This window comes from Carassius gibelio, chromosome B20 (assembly GCF_023724105.1).
Source record: "Carassius gibelio isolate Cgi1373 ecotype wild population from Czech Republic chromosome B20, carGib1.2-hapl.c, whole genome shotgun sequence".
Classification (NCBI taxonomy): Eukaryota; Metazoa; Chordata; class Actinopteri; order Cypriniformes; family Cyprinidae; genus Carassius; species Carassius gibelio.
The window spans coordinates 18660750-18688008 of NC_068415.1; the positions used below are offsets into that span (position 1 = coordinate 18660750).

The window sequence follows — 27259 nt, forward strand, 5'->3', positions numbered from 1 at the left end:
CAAAGATTCAAGAGTGAAATTATAATTGTGGCTCTCAGGATTGGAGTACATCACAGATGTTTCAAATTGAATTGATGATGGGCTCTTTTGAAATGGGTCAGTAAGCAACCTCTTCAAACACGATAGAACAAGACTTACACAAAATAGTGATGCTCTAACTGTCCAGGACAGTCTTGGTAACTGCTTAGTCGAACTAACACACAGTCCTTGCCCTGGTGACCTCTGGGACAACAAACAGATTTGGGTCACTGAGAGTTTGCATTCCTCTTCACTGAACTGCATTTGTTAAAGGGAATTCACAAGTGGTGGCAATGACAAGATCCATAACCACACACTTCCTGAGGAAACCCTTCACTTAAGAAGAACTGCATTGAATATCTTAGGACAATTACGTAATGTAAAGTAAAAAAAAAAAATATTAAATTGTTTATAGGTCACTTTTATTGTCTTTTTTTGCAAAAAAATATGCATGGTTTTGGTGAAAGGCCAGTGAAAAGTTTTGCAAAAAAAAGGGGTGCACAATAAATATTGGCCAATAATGAATGCGCATCTTGTCAGTAAATCAGTTCTCTAATTAGCGGTAAATTCCATCAGGTGCGTGATTTCACATAGAACAGCGTTTACTACACAGAGCTGTTGTTAATTGACAAGCTACGCAAATCCCCATTCCCGCCCCCTACACTTTAAATATTGCTTGCAATCACAAAAGTGCATAATTTTGTGTGTGCTTTAAGGCCTTGCCGGTGAATCGTTTTATTTGCGTGCTGTAGTTGTGCTGTTCTAACATTCAGAACATGTCCACCTGAAGCGGCCATACACTAAAATGCTGTTCAAACAATACCTGATTAAATATTAGTTATCATCTTTTTTATTATGTCATTATTTACTCAGTCATGTTGTACCAAACATGTATTATTTTGTATTTATTCTTGTGCTGAACACAAAATAAGATAATTTGAAGAATGTGGGTTAGACTTGTGCCGGTATTCGGTAATGCGATATATTGCGGTGATTAATATGCACAATATTGTTATTGTGGGCACTTATAAATACCGTGAATAAGTATACATTACAAATTATTCCGAATTTGGAATGCATTTTAAGAATAGTATTCCCATGTTCAACAGAATGTGCATATTCCACACTACTACTACTAATACTACTACTACCACTACTACTACTACTACTACTACTACTACTACTAAAATGAAATAATCATTACAATTATTTTAAGGAATAATCACACAACATTTCTTCCATATTTTATTTTTAATAGTAAATCCCCCTTGTTTACCAAAAAAGAAAGTTAGCTTAATTTTCAATAATTAACAGATAAATTAAATGAATGTTTTATGCCTTCATTTGATAACCAGAAAAATGTAAATACACAACAGAATTTCCGAGGGGAAAAAAACATTTCATAAGGCTATTTTAAGATGTTTTTTTTTTTTTTATGCATTTAAGTAATTGCACATGCTAAAACATAGAATTAGGGAACAATAAAACATATAGTGAAGAAAAAATAAAACATTTCATAGGGCCCTAAACATGTCATTTTTGTTAAACTTATATATTTTCACATCAATTTATTATAAGTTTTATGATTTGAATTAATTGGACATGCTTTTTGATTAATACAATTTAATTTAACCATTAAAAAGGAGTTGAGAAAAAAATGGAATCCAGAAAAATTTAAATGGAAAAAACGGAATTTGGAAAAAAAATTAAACTGAATTTGGGAAAAAATAAAACTGAATTTATAGGTCCCTAATTGTGTCGAGTGTGTTTGTTTACTATGTTTATGTGTCTGTACCTGCTCTCTCAGGCACTAGCATGTCTCTCGTCTCTCCCACAAAACCCTGAGGGCCAACTGGAATTATCTCAAGGGAGAGACAAGAAAGAGCCAGAAAGACTCTGAGGGAGCAAGTCAAAGAACAAATGAAAGCGTGTAGAGCAATGAAAGGACAGAAGTGTAGTATACGTGATTTATATGCAGCCAGTGTGCCGTTTGGTCTCATCTTCGCCCCAGCTGCGAGATGTCTTCCTGTGACAGGGATTGAGAAAAGAGACATGGAGTGAAAATATGATGATGACTCATGGAATTAATGTTGATGAAAATACTGTGGAGTTCTGCAGAGGGAGTGTCAGAAACACACATGCGTTCTCATAGGAAATAGTTCTGCAGAGTAATCTAGTGTTTTGTTGAAGTAGGGTTGGGCCGATAGACCATGCCATCGTCCATCGCTGATGGCTGATAGACATCACGATGTTGTGTCAGCATCGTGATCCCCCCCGCAATCCGCCACACACACACACACACACACACACACACACACATATATATATATACACTAGGGCTGCACGATATTGGGAAAAAATGACATTGCGATATTTCTTTTTTTCTGCGATTTTATATATTGCATTATGAAATCTAATCTAATTTTTTCTTACAAACAAAAATGGCTTGAGCACACTTACATTTTCTCATTTTACATGATTTAAACATCAGAGTATTATTTAAATTAGAGTCAATTATTTGTTTGTAACTTTAGGATATGGTTTGAATTATTAACATAAACTAACATGAACTTACCATGAGCAATACTTTTGTTACTATATTTTTTAATCTTTGTTTATCTTAGTTTATAAAAACACAGCTGTTCATTGTTTGGTAATGTTACTTCACAGTGCATTAACTATGTTAACAAATACTGTACAACTTTTGATTTCAACAATGAAGGCTATAGCCTAAATGTTGAAATTAACAATGTTGTAGAAGTGCAGTTTAGTAATAGTAAATGTTAAATAATGAAGTTAAACAGTTTAATAAATAGAACATTATTGTAAAGTGTTACAGATTTTTCTTTATACACCAATTCAGATGTATCGTGAGCTCAGTGTTGTTTAAACCATTCATTAAATTGAATCAGTTCAAAGGAATCATTAGTTCGCGAATCAGACATGTACAGCATGCGTTGTGTAATTATCTCTGCAGTTCAGGATATCGCACAAGATTTGACAACACAGAAAACATGTCATCACAGAATTATTATTATTTTTTTTTTGACACCATCGTGTCAATTGATTTTGATTAATATGCACGAGGGAGAGAGCAAGACAGCGCCTGTGTTGTTTGAAGACGGTGAAGGTGAGTGTGCACGCGCAGCTGGGACTCTCTCTCCATCTCTCTCTCGTGCACTCTCTCTCTCTCGTGCGCTCTCTCTCTCTTGCGCATTATCTCTCGTGCTCTCTCTCTCTCGCGCGCACCCTCTCTCTCGTGCTCTCTCTCTGCTCGTTCTTATATGCGCTCTGTTAAACTGACAGGACTTAAACTGTGCAATTAATCCGCGAATCATATTCGTCAAGGGCCGGTGTTGTGCCGAATTTTGACCCCCTGCCAAATTATTACCCCCCTCGTTCAAATCCCTACCTGATTGTCTAATCCTAACCCCACCCCTAATCCTAACCCCTCCCCCAAACCTACCAATACTAGGGGCATAGTAATTTGGCAGGGGGTCAAAATTCAGCAACACACCGGGAAGCAGCTGGCCCATACAGTTAATGAATAACGGATCAACTAGGACAGCCTACATCGCACATTCGCGATGTGACAATCGCGGATTCGTACATCGCGATATCGATGCTTAAACGACACACCGTGCAGCCCTAATACACACACACATGTGTGTGTGTGATTTACAATTAATATATTATAAATATAATTTATTTATTTATTTTTCACATACAATGAAAGTCAATGGGGTTCAGTTTTGCTTTGTTGGATTTTGCGGAGATGTTAGTCAGAAAATGCGGCCATGCAATCCTCTGGCCATGTGTTCATCTGAAGCCTCTACTGATTTCCTTCTAATCATACTCAGCTGGTGGACAGCTTTACAGAGCAGCATGATGGTTTATCAGGCTGAGGGCCAGTATGGGGTCCATATGCCAACCCTTTCTTGAGAGTGGGATAGTGCTGTCCATTTTGGAAAACACTTGCAGAATGGAGCTTCAATAAAGGTTGTAAACCGATCCGGCGGTGCGACCTCTGAACTCTGACATGTCACTTAACGGCCAAGTGAGACGTGCTGCAATGGCGAACGTGTCCAAGAAGCTTAACTTCAGATCAGTGGATCAATGCTCAGTAATGCAGTCACAGTAATCTGAAGGGTCAGGACTTCCTTTGCACGCCCTTTGTATTGATTTCTAAACACATTATTCTTTATTTCTTTATTTTGCCTTAAATACTGCTGTTTTTTGCACACTTGAACAAGTATGACATAGTTTGAGGTATTATTCAGTATACACTCTTTTCAGGGCAGAGGTCATGGATAAAGATGTGCAAAACTATGTGTTTTCAAAATTCACTGTCTGGATGATTAATTGGCCTTTATCATGAATGCACTTGTTATTGACCATGAAGGAAGGTTGTGGGAAATAGACTTAGTATTCATATTGGCTTATGGTTTTTAAATTTGAACGTTCACTCTAAAATTGTAATGTGCTTAAATTTCAAGTAAAAGGTGTACTAAATCATTATATTCAGGAAGGTTATTAAACAAATTTCTAGGTATAATAAATATATATATTTATTAGTGGTGGGCATAGATTAATTTTTTTAATCTAGAGTAATCTCACTGTGATCTAGATTAAAATGGCTCATTTGAATTGCCGTAGCCGGGGTCAGAGGGGCCCTGTTGAAGGTTGTACCAGTGGGCCCTGTTTGAAATGGCTTCATTTGTATGTTCATTCATTTGTGCTATTTACACAATGTTTACGTTTTTTTTTTTTCAAGTTTGTAGGTGTCAAGGTACAGAAACCAAATAATTAAATGTAAAAAAGCACTGGATAGTCTTCAATGTAAAAATGAAATATACAATCAAACCTACATTTATTCAGACACCTTCAACATCTCTCACATTATAACAGTTTTGCTATATACATATTAAAAATTATATCTGGTGTCTGACAAATTTTTGGTTTGACTTTTAAAACTACAAAATAGTCCAGAGCAGTGAGTGATTTTCATTTTCATTTTCTTGGATTAACATTTCAGCAGGTGATTTTTAAATGAAATTAAGTCGATGTATTTTTTAGGTAAAATAAAAATAATCCTATACAGAACTGCGTTTAGGCTACTTCTGTCTTTTCAAATGTGTATGCAGGTTCTAATTTAGAAAAAAAAAAAACTTCAGTTTTGACAGTTTAGTCCGTTTCGTTTCTCATCCAACACGTGAGAAGTTGATCTGAACATCTCTTCACGGTCTACTCGTGTTCAGGGCACGGACCGGTACAGTATACGCTCGCGCAGCTTTAGTGCGCGCAGGAAAGGCTTTTATTTGTGCGCCAGTACACCAACGGCTGATCGCTTCCTGCTATCTGTGCCTCAGACATGAAACTCTGCAATTCCAGTACTGATTGGCTGCCGTGTCCTGCTCACAGATTTCGAAATACTTCCACACAAATGACATGATAGCGAATGATTTCAATGTAGTCTGTGCACGCGGCCGCACTTCCGGAAAAATCGGCCAGAAAAAAAACGTCCGTATTTTAAGCAAAAACCGCCCGGTTCCGATTTATGGCCGGTCAACCGGTGCATCCCTAGTATTTGTCGGCACAAGAGCAAAAATAAGCAAATTCGATGTTCAAGTGTTTGAGACGCCTTTCTCTGCATGAGCCTTGAACACCAGAACACCGCGAGTACTGAATTGAGCTCTTTCACATCTTTTTGTTTGTTCAACTGCAATTTGTGTTTGTTCGTACAGATGCAGGAGGGACTTCGAGGACTTCGAGCTCGGTTCAGTGTATATATATATATATATATATATATATATATATATATATATTATATATATATATATATATATATTATATATAATATTATATTATATTTAGGGCCGGGACTCGATTAAAAAAATTAATCTAATTAATTAGAGGCTTTGTAATTAATTAATCGAAATTAATCGCATTTTAATCGCACATAAATATTTGACCTGAGAACAGTGACAAGTAATTTTTTTTCACATGGATTTATAGTATACCATTGAATAATGACTGAATACATAAGCTTAAGCAACAAAATATTGTTTATTTTTGTTCAACCAAGTCTAGCAGACCAGTGCAATTTGTGTCATTAAGTATGGCATATTTAGAAACAATTTAGAAATAGAACATTTCAGAAATTCAGGAAGATTATAGGTGCTGGAACCTTCTGTAAAGTGTTTTTTAAGTAAAACATAATACTGTCAATTACATTCAGAACATTAGAAACACTGACTATTAGAAAACATCTCTCTGTTGCTTCAGAGGCCATAACATACTAAGTCCAACTCTCAATAACCTTGGCCAAAACAATAAAGAGTTTAACATAGACAGCCAGTTGCACCACTAAAATAATACATAGTTCAACATAAAGTGTAAAGTCCACGCTAGCTGCTATATGTTCTGCGTTGAGGTGATCCTTGAGGCTCAATGTGCTGCGGTGATATGCAAAGTTTGCGAACGCTAGTTGGTGCTCCAGTATAATCGGTCCCGCCGAAACTCATCCAGTGAGAAACGTTCCACGGTGCAAAAATAAGTTATTAAAAATGCGGGAAATTTTTTTCTGGAACTAATTAATCTTAATTAACGCGTTATTTTGTGTGTAATTAATTAATCTCAATTAACGCGTTAAAGTCCCGGCCCTAATTATATTATATTATATTATATTATATTATATTATATTATATTATATTATATTATATTATATTATATTATATTATATTATATTATATTATATTATATTGTAACATCATGCATTATTAAGAATCCTCATTCCATTTTATTGAGCGAATCATTTGCTTTCAGAAAAAGATAAAATTAACAGATTGTTTAAGAGACTTGTAGTAATCTATAATTCACGTTTAGGGCCTTGTGAAACTTTTTTTCTTTTTTTAATTGACTTTTTTTTTTCTGGAATATTTATATTATATATAATTTATATAAAAGCATTTAAATTATTTCTTTTCTTTTCTTTTTTTTTGTGTGCTAAAGTTTGGCAAAAATTATTTTTTTAGGGCCCTATAAAATATGTTTTGTTTTAATATTTCTGGTTTTAACTAAATTGTAATAACAAAAACATATCTTTGAATTGATAAAAATGACTTCATTTATAATTTGTTTAATCCGTTATCATTAGTTAGTATTATTAATGTTGTAAGACCTTAGGACCCCACAAAAGTGGTATAAACAATGATAGGTGTGTGTGTGTGTGTGTGTGTGTGTGTTTAGTCCCAGTGCGAGTGTTTGTGGTTTGCTATGGTGTGATTTAAAGTTGTGGTGTAATGACGTCAGTTGATTAATGCCACAGATTTTCTGCTCATCTGATCTGCTCCACACTCAAAACCACAACCATAAACACCAACACAAGATAACAAACGGCCGTTTCCTCTAGTGTCTCAGTGCTGTTTATTTAATGGAGTGAATGTGTGCTCGTGTGCCACGACCGTGTGTCAGTCATTATGACTATAACCCTCTTCCTATTGCTGCCGGTCGGCACAGCAGCTGCTGCTTCCTCTCAGAATCCCTTGTTTCCTGTGCAGTTTCCTGTTGGCTTCTGAATCGGGCTCATAGAGAGGCAGGAGTGGGACATTCGGCCGAGCAAGTGCATTAAATCATGCGAGAGGGTGCGGAAAAAAACTGAAGGCATGCTAGACGAGGGAGTGAAAGAGGAAAGAGGAGAGAGAGGGGATAGAAACCACGCAGGCAGCGGATCTGGGCTCAGGTCAGCTGCTCTCGTCCCACGGGAGTCTTCAGTCAGCACACACACACACACACACACACACATGCGCTGCCTGCTGCTGCCCACTTACTGGACTGCTGACACTGCCGACCTCCGACACACACGCTCTTATTGATCTTTTCTGAATTGCATTAAAAAAGAAGGACAGCGAGCACAGGTTCCTGTCATCTTTCCGTTCTTCTTTGTCCATGTGACGGGGGAAATTGTCCAGTCTGCACTCTGCAGTTGTGACCCTCAAACGCCTCACACACAAGGTTTTGATCCATCAGCCGCTAAGATGCTGAATGTGACTCTTAATGGACTTCAGATTCCAATTCAATTTACAGTTTATGAATGTTTGATGCCTTTGAAATGGTTTCAGATAGGATTGTTATTGCACATTTAAGTAAATGAAAACTTAATGAAATGTAAAACTGCAGTTTAATATGGTAAAAAAAAAAAATACATGAATCATTATTTGAAATGCCACCTATAAATGTTTTTGCAGCAGCCTATTTTATTTAAATTGTCTTTTAAACATGATGTACACTTAAATGTCAAGCTGTATTTCAAGTGATTATTTCAATTCTTTGAAATTAGTAGTTATTTATTTTGTGGTGCTGTGCAAAATTTATTTGTATGAATTTTAATTAAGTTTGATGACTGTAATTTACACTACTGTTAAAAATGTTGGGTTTAATGTTTCATTTTTATATATTTCTTTTTAGTTCACTAAGGACTTGTATTTGAACAAATACAGTAAAGGGTGATATTGGTGAAATTAAAATATTTGTTTCCTATTTAAATGTTTTAAAATGTATTTTATCCCTGATTATCACTGTTGAAAACAGTATGCCACTTAATATTCATTGTGACGTTTGATCACAATGTATTGTTATTGTTCTTTCAACAATTAAATGCATCCGTTTGTTAATGAATAAAAGTATTATAATTATTTTATTATATACATTATTCAATCATTATGACTAGTAATTATCATTATAAATATTTCAAAAATACTACTGACTCCAAACAGTATGCAGTAGTGCATATTAACTTTTTTTTTTTTTTTGCTAGGCTAAATAAAAATAAAATAAAATAAAAGTACTTGCAATTCATAAATGAAGTCATTGCTATTTAGATTCCAGCCGAATGTCCAGTACCTGTAATGCTTTCTATAAGGGCTGACTTGGATGGCCTGTAAACACATGCAGACACAGAGCAGGCCTGTCATCGGCCATCAGCCTCACACTCAACTCCTTTCCTCAGATTCCTCTGCTTCTGATCAGCACTCTGCCATAGCATGTGCTGTGACCTTGGCTTTTTATAGTCTCTCTCTCTCTTTGGATGATAATTCGAGTGCTGACAGGCTGGCCATTTCTCACCTCCTTTATACACACACACACACACACCCTCAATCTGCTGTTAAACAAGCTACCCGCTACTGTCTCTTCAGGACAAGCATAAACATCCTTTTCCTTCAGATTTGCGGCCAGGATTGTGTTTCATGTGAAGTAGTTGTTGGACCTGTCGCTCTATCTGTCTCTCCTAATGTACTTAACTTTAAGCCCGCCTTACCGTAGAATTCTGGCAGACACTGTTTGCCTTGCTTCAGACAGACAGCCACATGCAGACATACACAAACTGTTTGGCTCATCCGTCTGATATTAATCAGACGCTTCAGTGCAGCATGAATTTCATTGTGATTTCATGCACACAGCTCTTCAAGCCTGAACGTTTCTTCAAGGCGCATGGAGGTACAGCGCATGTTTCTCACTTTCTGTCTAAATTAAGACACACTCAGTCACACACGACTGGATGACACTTTAAGCAAGAGAACCCGTAGCAGAATAATCTTAGCATTGACTTGAAAGCCATTCAGTTGTGCTGCACTTACTCTCTTTGTCACTCATTTGTGAAAGGGTTACACATTTAGGGCTGCGTGATTAGTCAAAATCATTTTTAGATGCACCAACTATTGTCACGAACTTGTATTGAGAAGTGCTTATGAACTGGCTTTTGTCAACAAAAGAGAAACCCTGTGGTTTTAACCAAGCTTCATGGTTTAACATTTGAGAATGCAGAAATGAGACAGCCAGAGCTTCAGTATTGAAAGTTTAGCTGTACTGTACATTTCAAAAATATTGTCTTGTATTTGTAACTTTATTATTTATTATTATTATTAATATTATTATTATTGTTGTTGTTGCTTATAATAATAATAATAATAATAAATATTATTATTATTATTATTAGTAGTAGTATTATAGAAATTGTTTTTGTTTTACATTTTTTATTTTATTTTACAAGTTTTTAATGATTATAATTTTTTTTTTACTACCACTACTAACAATTACTACTATATCTATTTATTGACCCACATATATATATATATATATATATATATATATATATATATATATATATATATATATATATATATATATATATATATATATATATATATATATATATATATATATACCACATATACATTTTTTTTGTTTGCATATCTTTTGCATAATCCGTAAAATCTTAAGCTTATGGCTTTTTTGAACATATTGAAGGGTTATGAACTGGTGCAAGAACAACTCCGCTGCTCCAGGAAACCAGGCCTTTCCACCAACGCATTTACCTTCTGTTCTGGTGAATCCTAGCGGTGGGAGTGTGGTTGGGTGGCCTCTTGATCAACACTGTGATATTTATTACACACTTTTACACCTACACAATGGAGGGCGACACCATTGGGCGCTCACGTTGTGAACGGTTTCATTTATTATTATTGTAACTTTTGTCGCCACTCACTTCCAGTGTAGCCGTTGTGTCAGACAGCAGTTGTGTTTCTTTTTGTCTGTTGTAGTATGTTGATATTTCCTTGTGTTGGTGAGTAGCTGCCATTGTTCTCTGTTGGAGACGTGCTTACATGAACGTATTGTTATTATTGTTACACAGAGACAGTACAGTAACGCACTTGTTCTTATTCATTCGTGCTCGCTGAACCACAAAAGATCATATTTTCTATTTTAACGGTCTCCTCTTATCTTTCCCCTCAAGGCTTATTCCATAAGGTGTTTTCTTTTTCGTTCCCGCTGAAATATGAATGAATAGGGCTCAGGGGGGCCTCAGAGCAAAGTTTGTGTGTGCGTGTGGTTTTAAATAAAGTTGAAAAAGAGGGTTGACAAACACCCAGTGACCACCATACATGCGCTGTATTATAGTCAAGAAGCTTACATTTCCTTTCAGCTCTGTTGAAACGGGATCCGTTCAGTGTTTAGGAAGGACAACTTGTTTGTTAGCATGATAGCCTTCTGCTGCTTTGCCAATGTTGTGAATGTGATGTGATGATGTACTAGTGATGTCACTTGATTCATTTAGGGATCTTTTCTAAAGGTTATTTTATGTTTTATGAATGAGTCCACTGAATCATTCACTCAACTGATTTGTAAAAAACAAAAAGAAAAAAATGGTTACAAAATAAACACAAAAGAAAAATAAAAACCAAAAACGCACTAGTGTAAACAGGGCCTAAGTTTTTGTTTGGGTGTCATACCAAATGTTTCCACTTGATGAAATTGACCTCACATTCATTTCTAATGCGATCATTTTTTTATTGTGAACACTACAAGCTTGGCTGTTTTTTTTTTTTTTTCAGGAGTATTTAACCTTTTTGTTTCCTTCCAAGAGATTCACCCACCAGTTACAATAAAGCAGATTGATGTTTTCTCCATTTTGACTTTAAGTGTTTACAGAGATTTAACATGGGCACACACACACACACACACACACATTAGTTTTTTTTGAAAAGTGTGGACATCCCATAGGCGTAATGGTTTTTATACTGTACAAACTGTATATTCTACGGCCCTACAACAACCCTATACCTAACCCTAACCCTCACAGGAAACTTAATGCATTTTTACTTTCTCTAAAAAACTAATTCGATATGATTTATAAGTGTTTTGAAAAATGGGGACATGGGTTATGTCCTCATAAGTCACCCTCTCCTTGTAATACCTGTGTCATACCCATGTCATTATACAGTTGTGTCCTGATATGTCACAAAAACAAGAGCACACACACACACACACACACTAAAAGCAAAAGCTATAGGGAGATGAAAGCTCTAGACGCATCGAGAGGGAACACATGTGAATGAAGGTGGGAAAAACGACTTGAACCCGTTCCTTCAGGCTCCGTGTGTCTGTTCTCTGTTACACTCTCTGTTTCCCCGGCAGGTCGTAACAAGACAGAGACACCTCCTACACTCTTTCTCATCCGGATCTATCCTCCATTCCTCTTAGCGTCTTTTCACAGTCTCTTTCGACAACCTTCCGAGCTCTCTCACATTAATCATTCCCGTCACACCATCAGGCTCACCACGCCAACATTAATCCCGACGTTCCCTTGCAAGACGGAGATTTGTGTTGCCCTTCTGACGCGTGCTGTGATAATGCACATGCACAATCTTTATCGTCAGCTGAGCATTGCATCAAGTCGTCAGTCGCAGCAGCACAATGGCCTGGACGTTTCCGGTCTTTACATACAGATCTACACTTTTCAATCGTCTGTCCACAGACTAATCGAACAACGCCATGTCAGAAACAGACAAGGTTACAGAAAGCTAAATAGATTTAATTGTAGCTCACAATTCCCCTATTCCTCACGTTCATTAAATATTTGATTATGTTGTCAGCAGCATCAGCTAAAGCACATTACTCTAAGATCCCCTTTAGGGAACATTTTGCCAGATTTCAGAGAATGAATAAATAAATACATACATGGGTTTTCAGATTGCTCATTTTCCACAGATTTCCGTAAAGCATGTTAAATTACTGTAACTGTAATTAATTAATTATGCTTCAACAGTTCTACAGTCTTATGAGTGCCCTTCAAATAATCTTAAAAAGTATTTAAACATGAATCTCTTTTAGGCATGCAATTATAATGAATAATTCAAATGAATAATTCAAAACATTTTAAATAATGCACAAGTATATTAATAATAAATAATTAATTGACGATAATGCTAAATAATTTAGTTGTATATGTATACAGCAGAAAAGTTTAAAAGAAGTCTCTTATGCTCATGAAGGCTGCATTTATTTGTCCAAAATACAGTAAAAACAGTAATATTGTGAAATATTTATACGATTTAAAATAAATGTTTTCTGTTTTAATATATTTTAAAATGTAATTTATTCCTGTGATGTTAAAGCTGAATTTTCAGCATCATTACTGCAGTCTTCAGTGTCACATGATCCTTCAGAAATCATTCTAATATGCTTATTTGCTGCTTAAGAAAGGTTTATTATTATTATTTATACATTTATTTTTTGATGAATGGAAAGTTCTAACAATTAATTCTTTCTAAAATAAAAGTAAACATTTCTTTCTGAACTTTTGGGCAGAAGTGTATATTAATAAATGAGTACACAAGTGGTAGAGAATGAAGGTTTGCTGTCTGCAGAGCTCTGTGGGCGAAGGTTTCGTGTGGGCCTGTTTCTAAAACAGTTTGGGCTGCTTAGCGTTTTTCTTTCTGTGGAGTCATCCTCTTATTTCCATGCTAACATCAAACATGCAAACAAAAGCTATAGCTGCAAATGTTGAGAACTGAACATTTATTCTGTGTAAAATTGTGAGTCATTGTTTTTTCACATTTATCGCCTGACGTGTGATCCCAATGACAGTCGAAGTGGAAGTGGCTTTTTGTGATTATTTTCACAATAACTAGTCCGGTGGCATGGGGATTGGGTTATTTCATTGAGATCCGTTTCAGCAGATCATATTTTCACATGTTTGTGACATGCCAGAGCGAATGGATTCAGTTCAGCCTTCGGTCGACAGACTGAGTACGCTTGTTCTCCTTAAAATGCAGTGAATGTTTGCTGGCTTCAGCCATGTGATGTTTTTACAGCCTATTTTCATGAACGCGAGGGAAATAAAGCATGAAGTCCTGCTTTGCATCTGGCCCGTCCCACAATGCCGTGTGGCGTCTGGTGTCTGTAGTGTCCTAAACAGTCCTCTCTAATGACCTGAGACTGAACTCCCTTCCACAAACACACACCGCTGCTGTTGTTTTCCAAATGTACAGCGCCACCTAGTGGCTTTTCTCATTGATACACACAGTCTGTCTGTTAGGTTTGTCAGTGTTTCCTTCAGACAATGGCCAATTTGTGCTCTCTTGTGGAATCAAATGTAGTTATAACTCATGATCAACCTCTAATTTTTTAATTTGAACTAATAATTAAAAATTAATTTTAATTTTAACTAATAATTTTTTAATTTGTCCTCCGTTTACACTAACAATGTACAGCAGTGTTTATAGATGCATTTCTAGAGAATTTGGTCTTTTTATGCCATTTTCGACTCATCATGAGTCGCTATTCATTTTGTGGTGAAACTGACATCTTAATCATATTACAAATAAAATGCCAGCTTTACTGGAATTGACATGCAATAAAATTGTATCCTGTTTACAAGTGGCATTTCTCATACTACTAAGTATTAGTATTTATTTAGTTCAGAATTGATCAGTTGATCATCATTTATATCCATTTGTGAATTTTTGAAGCGTCAATATTGTCATTTTATATTTATTCCCTATTAATTTCAGATTTATTTCATATAAAAAAAAAAAATGAGATAAAAGACATGTCTGGTTTGGTAACATGTCTTCTTCCTCTCTCCTTCTCTTTATCCTTCTCACAGCAGGTTTTGTTCAGCAGAGGATTTGGAGCGAGTGCAGCGGAGGACGCAGAAGAGCCGTCGCCATGTGCATTTGACAAATACCCGGTAACTGTATTCTGCGTGTGTGTGTTCATTTAACACTATATAAAAGCATTAGTGCTGCTGCTGTTTGCTGTGTATGTGTGTGAAGCTGTGATTAGGATTAGTCTGCAGTTTGGCCATGAAGTCAGTCGCAGTCTCCGCAACACCTGTTTCTACAAACCTTAAACCACACACACACACAGCGTAGCACCTGTTCACTCATGCTGTCGTTGTCGGTTCCACTGCTGTCTGAACACCTGCTGTTGTTTCACGTGTGAGCAAATGTTGACAGCAGTGTTTTGATAGTGAGGCCAGCAGTCGACGTCGCTCAGCACCTTGTTCTTTAGTGTACGGTTACATCGCTTCACCAAAACATTAGATTAGCAGCACACAACTAATCTACACCAGTGTGTGTGTGTGTGTGTGTGTTTCAAAGGTGAGGAGTGTGTTGAGAATTGTGTTCATTTGAAATCATTCTGTGACGAACAAATCAACAGCACTTGTGGAATATTGTAAAAAAAAATTGTTTCGATTTAAAAAAAACAAAAATCTGGGTTACAGCGCACTTCTAATGAGAGATTTGGGCCAATCTATAAACATAAAATATTTTCAGTAGTGTAGCTGCAACACAATAAACTTGGATGCCTAAAAACATACAGTAACCATAAAAATAATGAGAACAAATGACAAATAATTGGAAAATGAAATGTTGCCTAAAAATCGATGTAAATAATTTTCAAACAAATGGTGTTGATTTAGTTATTATTTATATGTACTGTTATAGTTTTATAAGTGTTTTTAAATTGTCTTTTATTTTTATATTTTCAGTGTCCGTTTTAAGTTCATGTTGTGGCATTGATTTTTGAGTGTTTTGAATATTTCTTTTTAGACTGATTTTATTTCGAGTGAGTTTTTTTTTTCTTTCTTTCTTTTAACTGTGAGTGTGATGCCTAAAACATTTCAAATAATCATCAAAATGTCAAGAATATTCTATTCTTAAATGCTCCTTAAAGGGGGGGTGAAATGCTCGTTTTCACTCAATATCCTGTTAATCTTGAGTACCTATAGAGTAGTACTGCATCCTTCATAACTCCAAAAAGTCTTTAGTTTTATTATATTTATAAGAGAAAGATAGTCTGTACCAAATTGACGCCAAAGTTCAAATTTATCAACTCGGGCAGCAGACGCGAATTCGCATCAAACGTTAAATGTACAAAAAGCACCATTCGCGATTAACGCGCGTTTCGCGCGAATGAGGCGAATTTGCGTCTTCCGCGCCGCGCTTAACGCCCCATTCGCGCCGCGAGACCTCCAGACGCTCGTAAACGCACTTTTGCATTGCCTTAACATTGAAATCATTCGTGCCAGACGCTCTATTCGCGTTTGGTGTGAACACAGCATAAGAAATAAACTATATGCAAATCCGGCGTCAAACTGGGCCTTGTTTGTAAAACAATCATCTTCGAAATGCAGGGAACAAACACAAACACTTGCACAACTCCGTTGATGCTCTGTAAAAATAAACTCCATCCACTGGTCCCTTAATGCTGTTTTTTTTTTTTTTTGGTAATCTGTGCAGGGTTGTCTTACCCTGGCAACCAAAAACACACTTTTTTGTGACAATTCGCTCTCGCTCTGATCAGTGAATGTCTGTGCTCTCAGTGCTATATGGGAGCGCCTGCTCTTCCGGGAGAAGTGCCCTTAGGACCCATATAAGGAAATTCCGCTCCATCTAACGTCACACAGACCCATACGCGAAAAAAAAAAAACTTTCCGAAACTTGTGACAAACGAGAAGGGTAATTTTTGAAACTTTGTCCATGTTTAGCATGGGAATCCAACTCTTTAACAGTGTAAAAAACTCAGTATGCATGAAATAGCATTTCACCCTCCCTTTAAATTGTCTCCATACTTCCTTTGTAAGAGTTTATATATATATTATATAATACGATTCATTTTTACTGGACCTGGAATATTCTTTTTAAAAGTACAAATGTTTCATATGGTCACACAAGCTGCATGTGTAGTAAGCAACAAATCTGTTAAATATACTCTTAGATGGAGTTTAGGATGTCATCTGTCTGAAAAAGTACATTTGTTTTAAAAGAGGAAAAGAAAAAAAGAAAAGAAAACGGTAAAGTTAAATTTGACCTGAGTTGTCTCAGAGCATTATGAATCATTTTTCTCATTAAATCCCCGGCCAAAACAACTCTGAGACGGGGATTTGCTGATGCACTTGACTGGAAAGCATTGCTAAAACAGCACTAAAGCTTTTCAAAGCCTCTATAAATCCACTGTCAGGAGCTTCATCCAAATAAAGGAAACACCGTCACTCCCGTCCCGTGAGAGATTATGGAACTAAACTTCATTGTAACAGAGTTAGAATGTTTTTTTTGGGGGGGGGGATTTGTGTATGTAATTGGAACTGATTTCTTGTGATAAACCCGAATCCTGTTTGAAACTCTGCCAAGGACAAAATAGAGATGCCTTCCAAAAAAGATAATTCAAAAAGAAAAAGAGCGTTTTCTGTCCGTCTCACTCTCAACCGTTGGATGAATGTGCTGCTGATGACTGAGAGCAGAGGCTAAAGTGGACCTTTCTGGCATAAATGAGAAACATTGTGTTTGGCGATAATGAAAAACTGTATTTCAACAAGCACTGAAGTGGGAGTATTATAGTTTTGGGTTGGTTTATGGAGCCTGTGGATCCGAGCAGCTTGCAGTCATTTTAAAAAAAGACACTAGATTTGTGCATTTAGTATTCGCCAAAGCCCAAATCCACTGTAACGTGTGTGTTTGTGTGTGCAGGGGGCCGTACGGGCGAGCTGATGAGGATGACGATGGTGAGTGAGCTCTTGCTGTAGAGTCTGATGGTTTGGTAATAATGGACGTCCCAAATGGCCAGCCCAGCGTCTCCACCTTCACGACCCCGGCCTCAGAGGTCAGTGAACACACAGACGCTGCTTTGTGTATGTCTGATGTGTATGTGTCTGATGATCCTGTCACTGTGTCCTGCAGAGGAGCAGCAGTTCTGAGTCGCTCAGTGAGAAGGGCCCCTCAGAGCTCAAGAGTTTTGACGCTGTGGTGTTCGACGTGCTGAAGGTCACGCCAGAGGAATATGCAGTAAGTCAGAAAAACCTTACTACTGCTATAATACTGTTATACTGTAAAAGAATATATACTAATAATAACGATAGTAATAATTATATGTATTATTATTATTAATAAACACTTTTATTTTATAGTACAGTGATATTATTGCTAAAGTAATATTACTTTATTTTTAAGTGTTATAAATGAAATACAACATTTTTAATAATAATATAATTAGAAAAATTACTTTTAATAGACTTTTATTATTATTATTAGTAGTAGTAGTTAGGGATGCGCTGGTACTAGTATCGGTACTGAACGGTACCCGGGCAAATAAAATTTGGAAGTGATCATCCCTATCCCCTTGAAGTGGGGACTTTAGAGTGAGTAGGGCATGTGCATACCATTAAGTAGTCGTTAGGAATGCACTTTGCAAAAGGAGCAATATAATTTCCTCATTATCTTCAGCTGGGATGTTCCTGTGACGGCAGATTCCCTGATGGTCATCGACATAAAAACAATATACATTTAATGTTTTAAAAAGTTTTATACGTATATATTCGTTTTTATATATTATTTAACTTATTTAAATATAAAATGTATGTTTATTTGCAACGATTATGCTAACAACAATAAAAAAAATAAAAATAAATAAATAAATAAACATTTATAAAAGTAAATTTAAATTTAAAGTAAAACAGCGATATCTGCTGACGGACACATGCTGCGCTGTCACAGGAACATCCCAGCTGAAGATGATGAGGAAATTATGTCGCTCCTTTTGCAAAGTGCATTCCTAACGACTACTTAATGGCAACCCATGCCCTATTCACTCCAAAGTCCCCACTCCAAGGGGATAGGGATGATCACTTCCAATTGAAATTTGCCCAGGAACCGTCTGGTACCGATACTAGTACCGACACACCCCGAGTAGTAGTAGTAGTAGTAGTATTGTTAAACACTTCTTTTATTTTACAGTACAGTATTTTTGCAGTAGCATTATAATAATAATAATAATAATACATTCTTATTATTATAAAGGAAAAGATTACTATTGCAATAATACTATTATACGGTAAAATACTATATAATAATAATGATAAAATATTTTTTTTATTGTTATTATCATTTCTACTACCACTACTACTACTACTAATATTATTACTAATAATAAATGCTTTTATTTTATAGTATAGTGAAATTATTGCCAATGTAATATTTATATTACATATTTATATATAAAAATGTATCATTTAGGTAAAATATTTTTAGTAATATTATTATTTTTTTTAAGTATTATTATTATTGGTAGTAGTAGTGGTAATATTGTTTAATACTTCTTTTTATTTTACAGTACAATATTATTGTAATAGTAATATAATATTAATAATGATAATAATAATTATTATTATTATTGTTTTTGTTTTTATTATTATACTGAATGGGGAAACAGCTGATTTTTTTTTTTTGACCCTCACTCCTCACTTGACTGAAAATGTAGCTCAAAATTAAAAGACTCAAAAAAAAAAAAAAAAAAAAAAAAACTTTTGAAATGGCGTGATGGAAAGTAAATGATGACATTTAATTTTTGGGGTGAATTATTCATTTAACATCCTCAGGTTGTCCTGAATATAATGTATGTACATACATATGTTTTTTGATCCAATCACTAAACCCATCACACACACTAGAATGAGGGGCCCAATAAGCTCCTCTGTGTTTGTCTTTATAAAATCTGGCAAGGGGCAACAGACAAAAATTAGCCATTGGGGCTAACTCTGGGTTAACAGTATTTTACTGTTGATTAATGAGATTAATAAAATAAAAGTAAATAATGTTCTCTTGTGATTTGTAGCAATGGCACGGGCACCTGGTGTAAACACACACACACACACACACACAGAGAGAGAGAAGAGAGAATAGTAAATACTTCAGTACAGTTTCAGTAATAATTCATGATCATTCGGCAGATAGTTGTGCAGGCAGCGATTCTCTCAAGAGTTGAAATGAAACTCCAGAATCTGAGCAAGGCCATCAAGCTCTCCTCTCTCTGGTGAAACAAGGACTCGGTTTCAAATGAATCTCCCAGCTGAACTCTCTTCTGAACTTGAGGAAAAGACACACAGCCGCTTGTTGACTCACACTTGCTTTAACCAAGCTGTGGCCAGTCACTCGCAGCATACTTTTATTTCTCCTTGTAGGCCGCTTATGATGGTACAAAAGTTTTTTTTTTCAGCACAAATCTCTCATAATTAGTTTTTTAGGTTCATTTACTACTTTCTTTATGGTCCTGAGAATGAAATCAAACAGGCTGTTTTTGGGACTGTACCTTAAATTATATATAATCTCTTCACGTGTTGAAAGACAGAGTTCACAATATTGATTATTAAATTTAAATCAAATGACTAAATTAGGACTGAATTGATTCATCTCTGACTTGCAATCTCTCGATTCAGTTTGATTTGGATTTGAAGGGATGATGAGGGCAGTAACCCATGTAACCCTTCACCCATGTTTCCTTCAGCTTTATAATAATGAAACACCTGAGCTGCTATGAAAGGCAAAACTAGATTGTAAATTCTAGTCAGATGTCCAAAACCAAGCAAAGTGCAATAAATGCGTATGACATATCTGATAGTGTCACCAGAGGACGCTGTCTGCGTTTCTAATCTCTGGATGTCTGATGTAAATGCGATGACCTGATTCTGTACACGTCTGCCTGAAAGTGTCTTTATCTAGGGTACAGAGTTTCTTTCTGTGCTTTATTTATTTATGGCCCAGCCCATTAACCTATATACAGTACATCATCCCAGTCGCAGTCTCAAGCCGCGTGCTGAAGTGTGTTTTACTTATCCACACGATGACCTCACACGCAACATTGATGCATGTGTGGAAAATGTGTTGTGAATGGCCACCGAGCAGTGGACAAAAGATGATTTATTATTCATGTGTCTGTTAGACGGTGTGTAGAGCATTCACACACTCTCATGTCAGGATGGATAGTGAAGTCGAGTCTGGTTTCAAATAAGCTCATAAATACAGAAACTCTCCTGTGATAAACATCTCAAAGGTAGCATCTACGTCACGTCTATTGAGAAAAATAGTGCAAGTGAAGTACTTTCTTCTTTTAATCCAAAAAGAATGGGTGCCAACAGTGTCTTCCGTCATATATGTGACATTTCTAATGTTATATTTTGTGTGCTGATGTCATCTGTGTTGTCCTGCAGGGTCAGATCACTCTCATGGATGCTCCAGTGTTCAAAGCCATCCAACCTGAGGTAAGTCCACTGTTCATCATGGTATGTGCTAACTTATGTAACTTAGGGAGTGAGTGTGTGTGTGCTCTTGTTTTTGTGACATATCAGGACACAACTCTGTATAATGACATGAGTATGACACAGGTATTACAAGGAGAGGGTGACTTATGAGGACATAACCCATGTCCCCATTTTTCAAAACACTTATAAATCATATCGAAATAGTTTTTTAGAGAAAGTAAAAATGCACAAAGTTTTCTGTGAGGGTTAGGGTTAGGGGTAGGGTTGGTGTAGGGCGATAGAATATACAGTTTATACAGTATAAAAACCATTAAGCCTATGGCATGTCCACACTTTTCACAAAAACAAACCTGTGTGTGTTTGTGTGTGCGTGCGTGTGTGTATATATATATATATATATATATATATATATATATATATATATATATATATATATATATATATATATATATATATATATATATATATATATATATATATATATATATATATATAGGGCTCTAGACTGCAACCCGGAGTGTAAGCTTCCCAGCTCAAGCTTTAGTCCTTTACTGTCAAATGTGTATAAACAAGAACTTAACATGTAATATAATTAGTAACTGCACTTATTAATGCAAAACAATAGTACTTTTAGCAGTCTCTGTCAATATCTCTATGTATATATATATATATATATATATATATATATATATATATATAGAGAGAGAGAGAGAGAGAGAGAGAGAGAGAGAGAGAGAGAGAGAGAGAGAGAGAGATACACACAAACAAACATTGTATTTCTCTCGTTCAATAGACTTTCTCACGCTGATATAGAAGAAAAGTTGATCACAGTTTCCATTTCATGGTGTGCTTTTTTAGTAGCTGGTTATGTTCATGCTTTGAATCACTCACCTCACTTCAGGTGAGGTCAGAATGATTGCTGTCACTATTTCAGTTAGCAGCCAGCTGGTGAGTAACGTTTTATTTACCTGCCAGAAGCATATTTTTCTCTCATTTAGTTCTTTCAGAATGTTTGTTTTGGTCAGAGGAGAAAGGAGTCCCCTACCAAGTGAGTTTACTGTGTGACTGACTCACAGGGCTGCTGCTGACCGAAGCTCATACTCTCACTGTCAGCCATACACACGGTGTTCAATTTGGAGTTCAGTAAAACCAGCCACTAGCAATAAAACAGCTGGTGATTTTTTTTGGACCTGGTTTATGTGTGGCTTCCTCTGTAACCATTCCAGTGTTTCCCAGCAGAGGCCAGTAAAAGCCCAGTGAAATGTCTCGGTTCTTTAGACTCTTCATCCACTGCTTCCGTTGGACTGAGTGTGTACTTTAAAACACCCACACCTGATAAAATACTACACTGAAAAAAATAAATATTTAGGGATTATTTAGCTGTTTTATTTGCTGTTTATTAATAGTTCATAAGGTAGTTGTTAAGTTTAGGGTATAGGGTAGGATTATGGATGTCATGCATTATATGTACTTTATAAGCACTAATAAACAACCAATATGTTAATAATAGACATGCTAATAAGCAACTAGTTATTAGTGTGAACTGGACCCTATACTAAAGTGTTACCATATATATATATATATATATATATATATATATATATATATATATATATATATATATATATATATATATATATATATATATATATATATATATGTATATATATATTTGTGACAAACGGCACATTTCTTCCATCTCTCAATAAAATGACATGCCTAAAAAAAAAAATAATTACAATTTTGTTACAGATATTTTTGCCTTAGTAGATAATTAGATAATAATTCACCCTAAAATAAAAATGGTCATAATTTCTCAAACCTTTTGGACTTATTTATTTATTTTGTGGAACATAACGTAAAAGTTGATACTCCGTGTTTTTTGCTTTGTTTTATTTCATTTCGTTTTGTTTTTGTGTGTTTTTGTTTGTTTGTGTGTGTGTGTGTTTTGCTTTGCTGTGCTTTTGTTTTACTATTTATTTTGTTACGTATTTTTCATTTTGTTTCATTTTGTGTTGTCCACATTTTAAAATAAAGGGCTTTGCTTTGATCCTCAACATTCGGCAAAATATTTTCCTTGGTGTTCTGCTAAAGAAAGCAATTCATACAGGTTTGGAAAAATATGAGGGTAAATAATGACCGATTTTCTTTTTTTTCTTCTTTTTTTTTTTTGAGTGAACTGTCCCTTAAATGCGAAGAACATTTACACGTGTGAAGGCACATGGATGGGAAAAAAACTGTGATGAATATCTACAAAAGACTTGGCGACCGAACCTTAGAGGCGGTACGTCTGTAGAAGAAACCCACAGCTATATGGAGTACCAAATAAATATCTGTGTGGTTATTTTCCTTATTGACATCTGGGCCTTGGTCAACATTCACTGCCCTCCATGACCTCCTCCCTCTCTCTCTGCGCTTTGAATGATTTATTATTTTGATTTTTATTATGTTTTATCCACCGTCTGCCACACAGACTGATTTATATAGTATTTGATGAGGCACATTGAACACTAATGTAGCATTCTTTTCTGATTAAAAGAGACAAAATCATGACGACTGAGGGGAACTAAATGTTATATGATTTGTTTTATGTGTTTGTGGGAAATTACTGTGGCTGGCGTGCATTCTTTTGTCATTATTTATGGTAATTACAGTAATTTGTGTAATTAGGTCTACTGTTTTGTGTCGTTGAGCAGTTTGATTGATAATGCAGCGGCATTGTTTGGCTTTGATTGTCTTGGCAGGAGTTTTTTGGATGCTTGTTTGGAGAGGAGAGGGTGAAATCACAGGTCGCCTCTTTGAAAAGACGAGGTCTGGTTCTCTGGAAGACGATACGGGGCTAACCTCTGATTTTGAAAATGTCTGGGACTGATTAAGTGAGCGGTTTGGCCAACATGTGTATCAGTGGACAAATTATGTGTATGTGTTATGGTTCTTTCTAGATCTTCTGGATCTGATCTGGTTTTCCGTCTCATTTTGTGTGTATCTGGCAGTTTTAGTGTTTTATGGAAGGGATTTGTTGAAGGATTATTTGCAGTTTTTTCTGAATCCAGTTGTGTCGTTGTGAGAGTAAAATGCAGAGGGTGACGTAATGTGAACATGAATGTCAGGCTACTGCTTTATCACGCACTGTTGTTTCTGATGTTACACATTATAAAGTTTGTGTGTTAGTGCTAGGATAAAAGACCTATTGTTATTTTGACAAAAAATTTGTTGTTGTTCTGGTAATGGTTGGGTTTAAAGAGGTCATATTATGCTTCAAAAAAGAACATTATTTTGTGTATTTGGTAAAATGCAATGTGTTTATGTGGTCTACGGTTTAAAAAACTAATTATTTTCCATTTAATGTACATTATTGTTTCTCCTCTATGCCCTGCCTTCTGAAACGAGTCGTTTTATTTTTTACAAGGCTTATTGTTAAAGATTTGTTCACGATCCGGACATCAGATGAGACAAAACCAGTAAAACCCATTACAAACAAGGCATTTGTTGCATCCAGTGGGGACTTAATTACTGATTATAATGTGTTTTTACATTGTGTATCGCGCTGCGTACACATAAAACCATGTCTGCATTTGTGATCTGAGAAAAAACAAGCCTACTCTACACTGCTCTGACTGTCCTTGCAACGTTTGAACTGCCCAACTTTATTAAAACAGCCATTGTGCCACATACGCATTGCACGCCACTGGTTCAGGAAACAGTCCTCATCCTCCATAAAATGTGCTGCAAACATATTAATATTTGGGTCGAACTGTTCTGGAACAGGGTTGAAATAAGTTTTTCATTTTATTAATAAAATGAGTTTAAAATTGTAAATTTCATATATTTTACTACACCACAAAGTAATTTTTTTCCCAGCGTATTATTCATTCATTCATATACTGATTTATTCATTTATTTATATATTTATTTTGCTTTTATTGTTAAGTGCGAATCACACTTTCCTTCCCCCTAAAAAATCACAGAAAAAATCGGTAGCTTTTTTTCTGTTAGACAGTACTTTCCTAAGTTCTTTTTGAGAAATGCTGCAAGGTTGACCAGACTTTATGCCTGTAGTCAAAAGTATATTTCTGCGAGATTGTTCACACTAATAAAGTTCAGATTAAGTGTGCAGCAGACCCATCCATATGCAGTTTGAGCAGCAATTTAAGCATACGGCTGTAATGCAGACCAGAGGCTTTTGTACATGCATTAAAACACTAAGACTTCATGAAATGTCTTTTTAGAGAGATGCGTGTAGAATTACGTAACTTTTTCCAACCTACATGCATGCAAACATCTCTGGTCTGTTCTCTGTACCACCCCATTAGCTTTTTTTACAGGCACTCATTATAAGCACGCTCTGACCCACAATGCCCTGGGTGGAATGGAGAGGTTTGTTTGATTCGAGTGGAATAATGCAGTGATATCAGTGATCTTGCAGTGCTGCCTGTTATTATTGGTTTGCTTTAATTAATGGCAGTTTTTATCAACTCTGCAGATGTTGCTAAAGATTTTTTTTATGAAGTAGCTATATTAAAGCAGCTTGTGTTTCAGCAGAGGCTGTTAAACACATCATAACAGATTTTATTTTTTATTTTTTTTGAGTGGACGGCAGTTCATCGAGTTTTCTATTGTCTGTGTGTGTTTCTTCGCAGGGGAGGTTAATTGTTTTTGAGGCTCTGGAAGCAGGAGAGATTTCGATGATTTGTGCTCTGCTGAACTAAAGTGAAATGTGTGTGAGAGAGCGAGCGATAAAGAAGCAGAAGTGGCTCTTTGTTATTCAATGACATCTTCAATCTGAAGGTTACTTGGCCAAAAAGCCTAATGAGAATTTTTAGATACTTTACCCAAATGTTTTTCAACATTTGTTGTTAGAAACCAGTTTGTTTATCTTCTGTGAAACAGAAAAGTAAGTATCTAGCAAAATGCACAGGCTGCTCCTTTCCATAGAATAAAAGCATAGTGACCAAGTCTCTAAATAGGCACCACAAAAATATTATTAAAGTGGCACATGACTAATGAACAGAGCCACATGAATGGTGCACATGTATGTTCAATTGTAAAACGGTCCCTGTTAGTTGCTCTGTAATGCTTCTGTGAGCGTTAGCAGAGGAACCGCTGGGTTTCTCTGGCCTTCATGACTATGATGCACATTATCGTTCAGTCTGGCCGGTTTTGGCTGGGACAGAGCAACAAGTTGCATACGTACTATCATGAAGAATGCTGGTAGGGTCTCGGAAAAGACCACTGTAGATACATGTGAGCCAGTTACAAACTAGCTGCACAGATCACATGGCAGTCTGCCCGACACATGGATGTGATGCATAACATGAGAGATTATCTTAAAACCTGGAATCTGTCTTCATGTTCTGCTATACAGGAAATGCAAAAAAAAAAAAAAAAAAAAAAAAAATTGTGGTCAAGGGCCCAGTAATCCTGAAAACCATAAGGTTTTCACATTACAAGAAATGGATTCTTGTCTGTTATATAATACGTTTTCATACACATTTCTGCTAAGACATTTTTCCCTTTCTGTTTCATTTCTTTAGAAATTAATTACCAGTTAATATTCAGTTTTTTTTAGATTTTATATATATATATATATATATATATATATATATATATATATATATATATAATAAGCTTATTTTGCTAGGAAAATGAGAAATTCAGCATGACATCACTTGCTTACCAATGGAACTTCTGCAGTGAATGAATCCCCCATCTTCCCTTATTCTGAACCCTTTTGTGCAATTTGTATAGTAGCATTTGCTTGGCGGGATTCCATGTGATCCAGGCTCTATAGAGCTGTTGAGATTAATGAATGATACATATGACATGTTCAGTTTCTCTCTTGTGCTGTTTTTTACCAGGCACAACCTCTCAGAGCAGAGAGAGCGAATCACTGGAACACAGTTTCCAGGAAAAGTGTTCTGTTTTAGATTTATATTCTTCAGGTGAGGATCTGTTTCAAACACACATGCAGAAATTGCTGTTTTTTTTAAGATGTAAAAAAGTATGTTCTTAGTTATCTGGCTTGAGCTTGTATGTTTTGTGATGTCAGTTAAATTATTGAAAGAAGTTCAAAGAACCACTCCACAATAAATTCTGCCATTATTTATTTGTCTTGATGTCTTCCCAAACCTGCATGCTTTAATTACATTTTTTTTGGTTTTCTTGAAAAAGCATGAAAACCTACCAAATATTGGATGATGGTTAGATTTTGCCATAGTAGGGCCTTTCGCACCGCGTGAACCTTTTCATAGTACCAGAAATATTTGTGGAACTACCCATTTTTTGGCGTTTTCACACTGCCGGAACTGGGTGCGATTTTAGTACCGGACTGCTTTTTTGAGAACCAAATTAGCTCCTACTCTGGAG

General features: G+C 35.8%; 1 protein-coding gene across 3 annotated transcripts in view; it reads left to right on the plus strand.

The window, feature by feature from the left end:
- LOC127983679 (ras-specific guanine nucleotide-releasing factor RalGPS2-like) overlaps positions 1 to 27259 on the plus strand; it is a 110488-nt gene that overhangs the window by 23818 nt on the left and 59411 nt on the right. For 2 of the 3 annotated variants that reach the window (XM_052585892.1, XM_052585894.1), the window contains exons 2-5: positions 14465 to 14548; positions 17331 to 17463; positions 17541 to 17645; positions 20843 to 20893. In XM_052585892.1, the coding sequence (XP_052441852.1) occupies positions 17407 to 17463; positions 17541 to 17645; positions 20843 to 20893 (213 nt within the window). In that variant the 5' untranslated portion in view covers positions 14465 to 14548; positions 17331 to 17406. The remainder of the gene's footprint in view (positions 1 to 14464; positions 14549 to 17330; positions 17464 to 17540; positions 17646 to 20842; positions 20894 to 27259) is intronic. The other variant, XM_052585893.1, reaches the window with a different exon arrangement.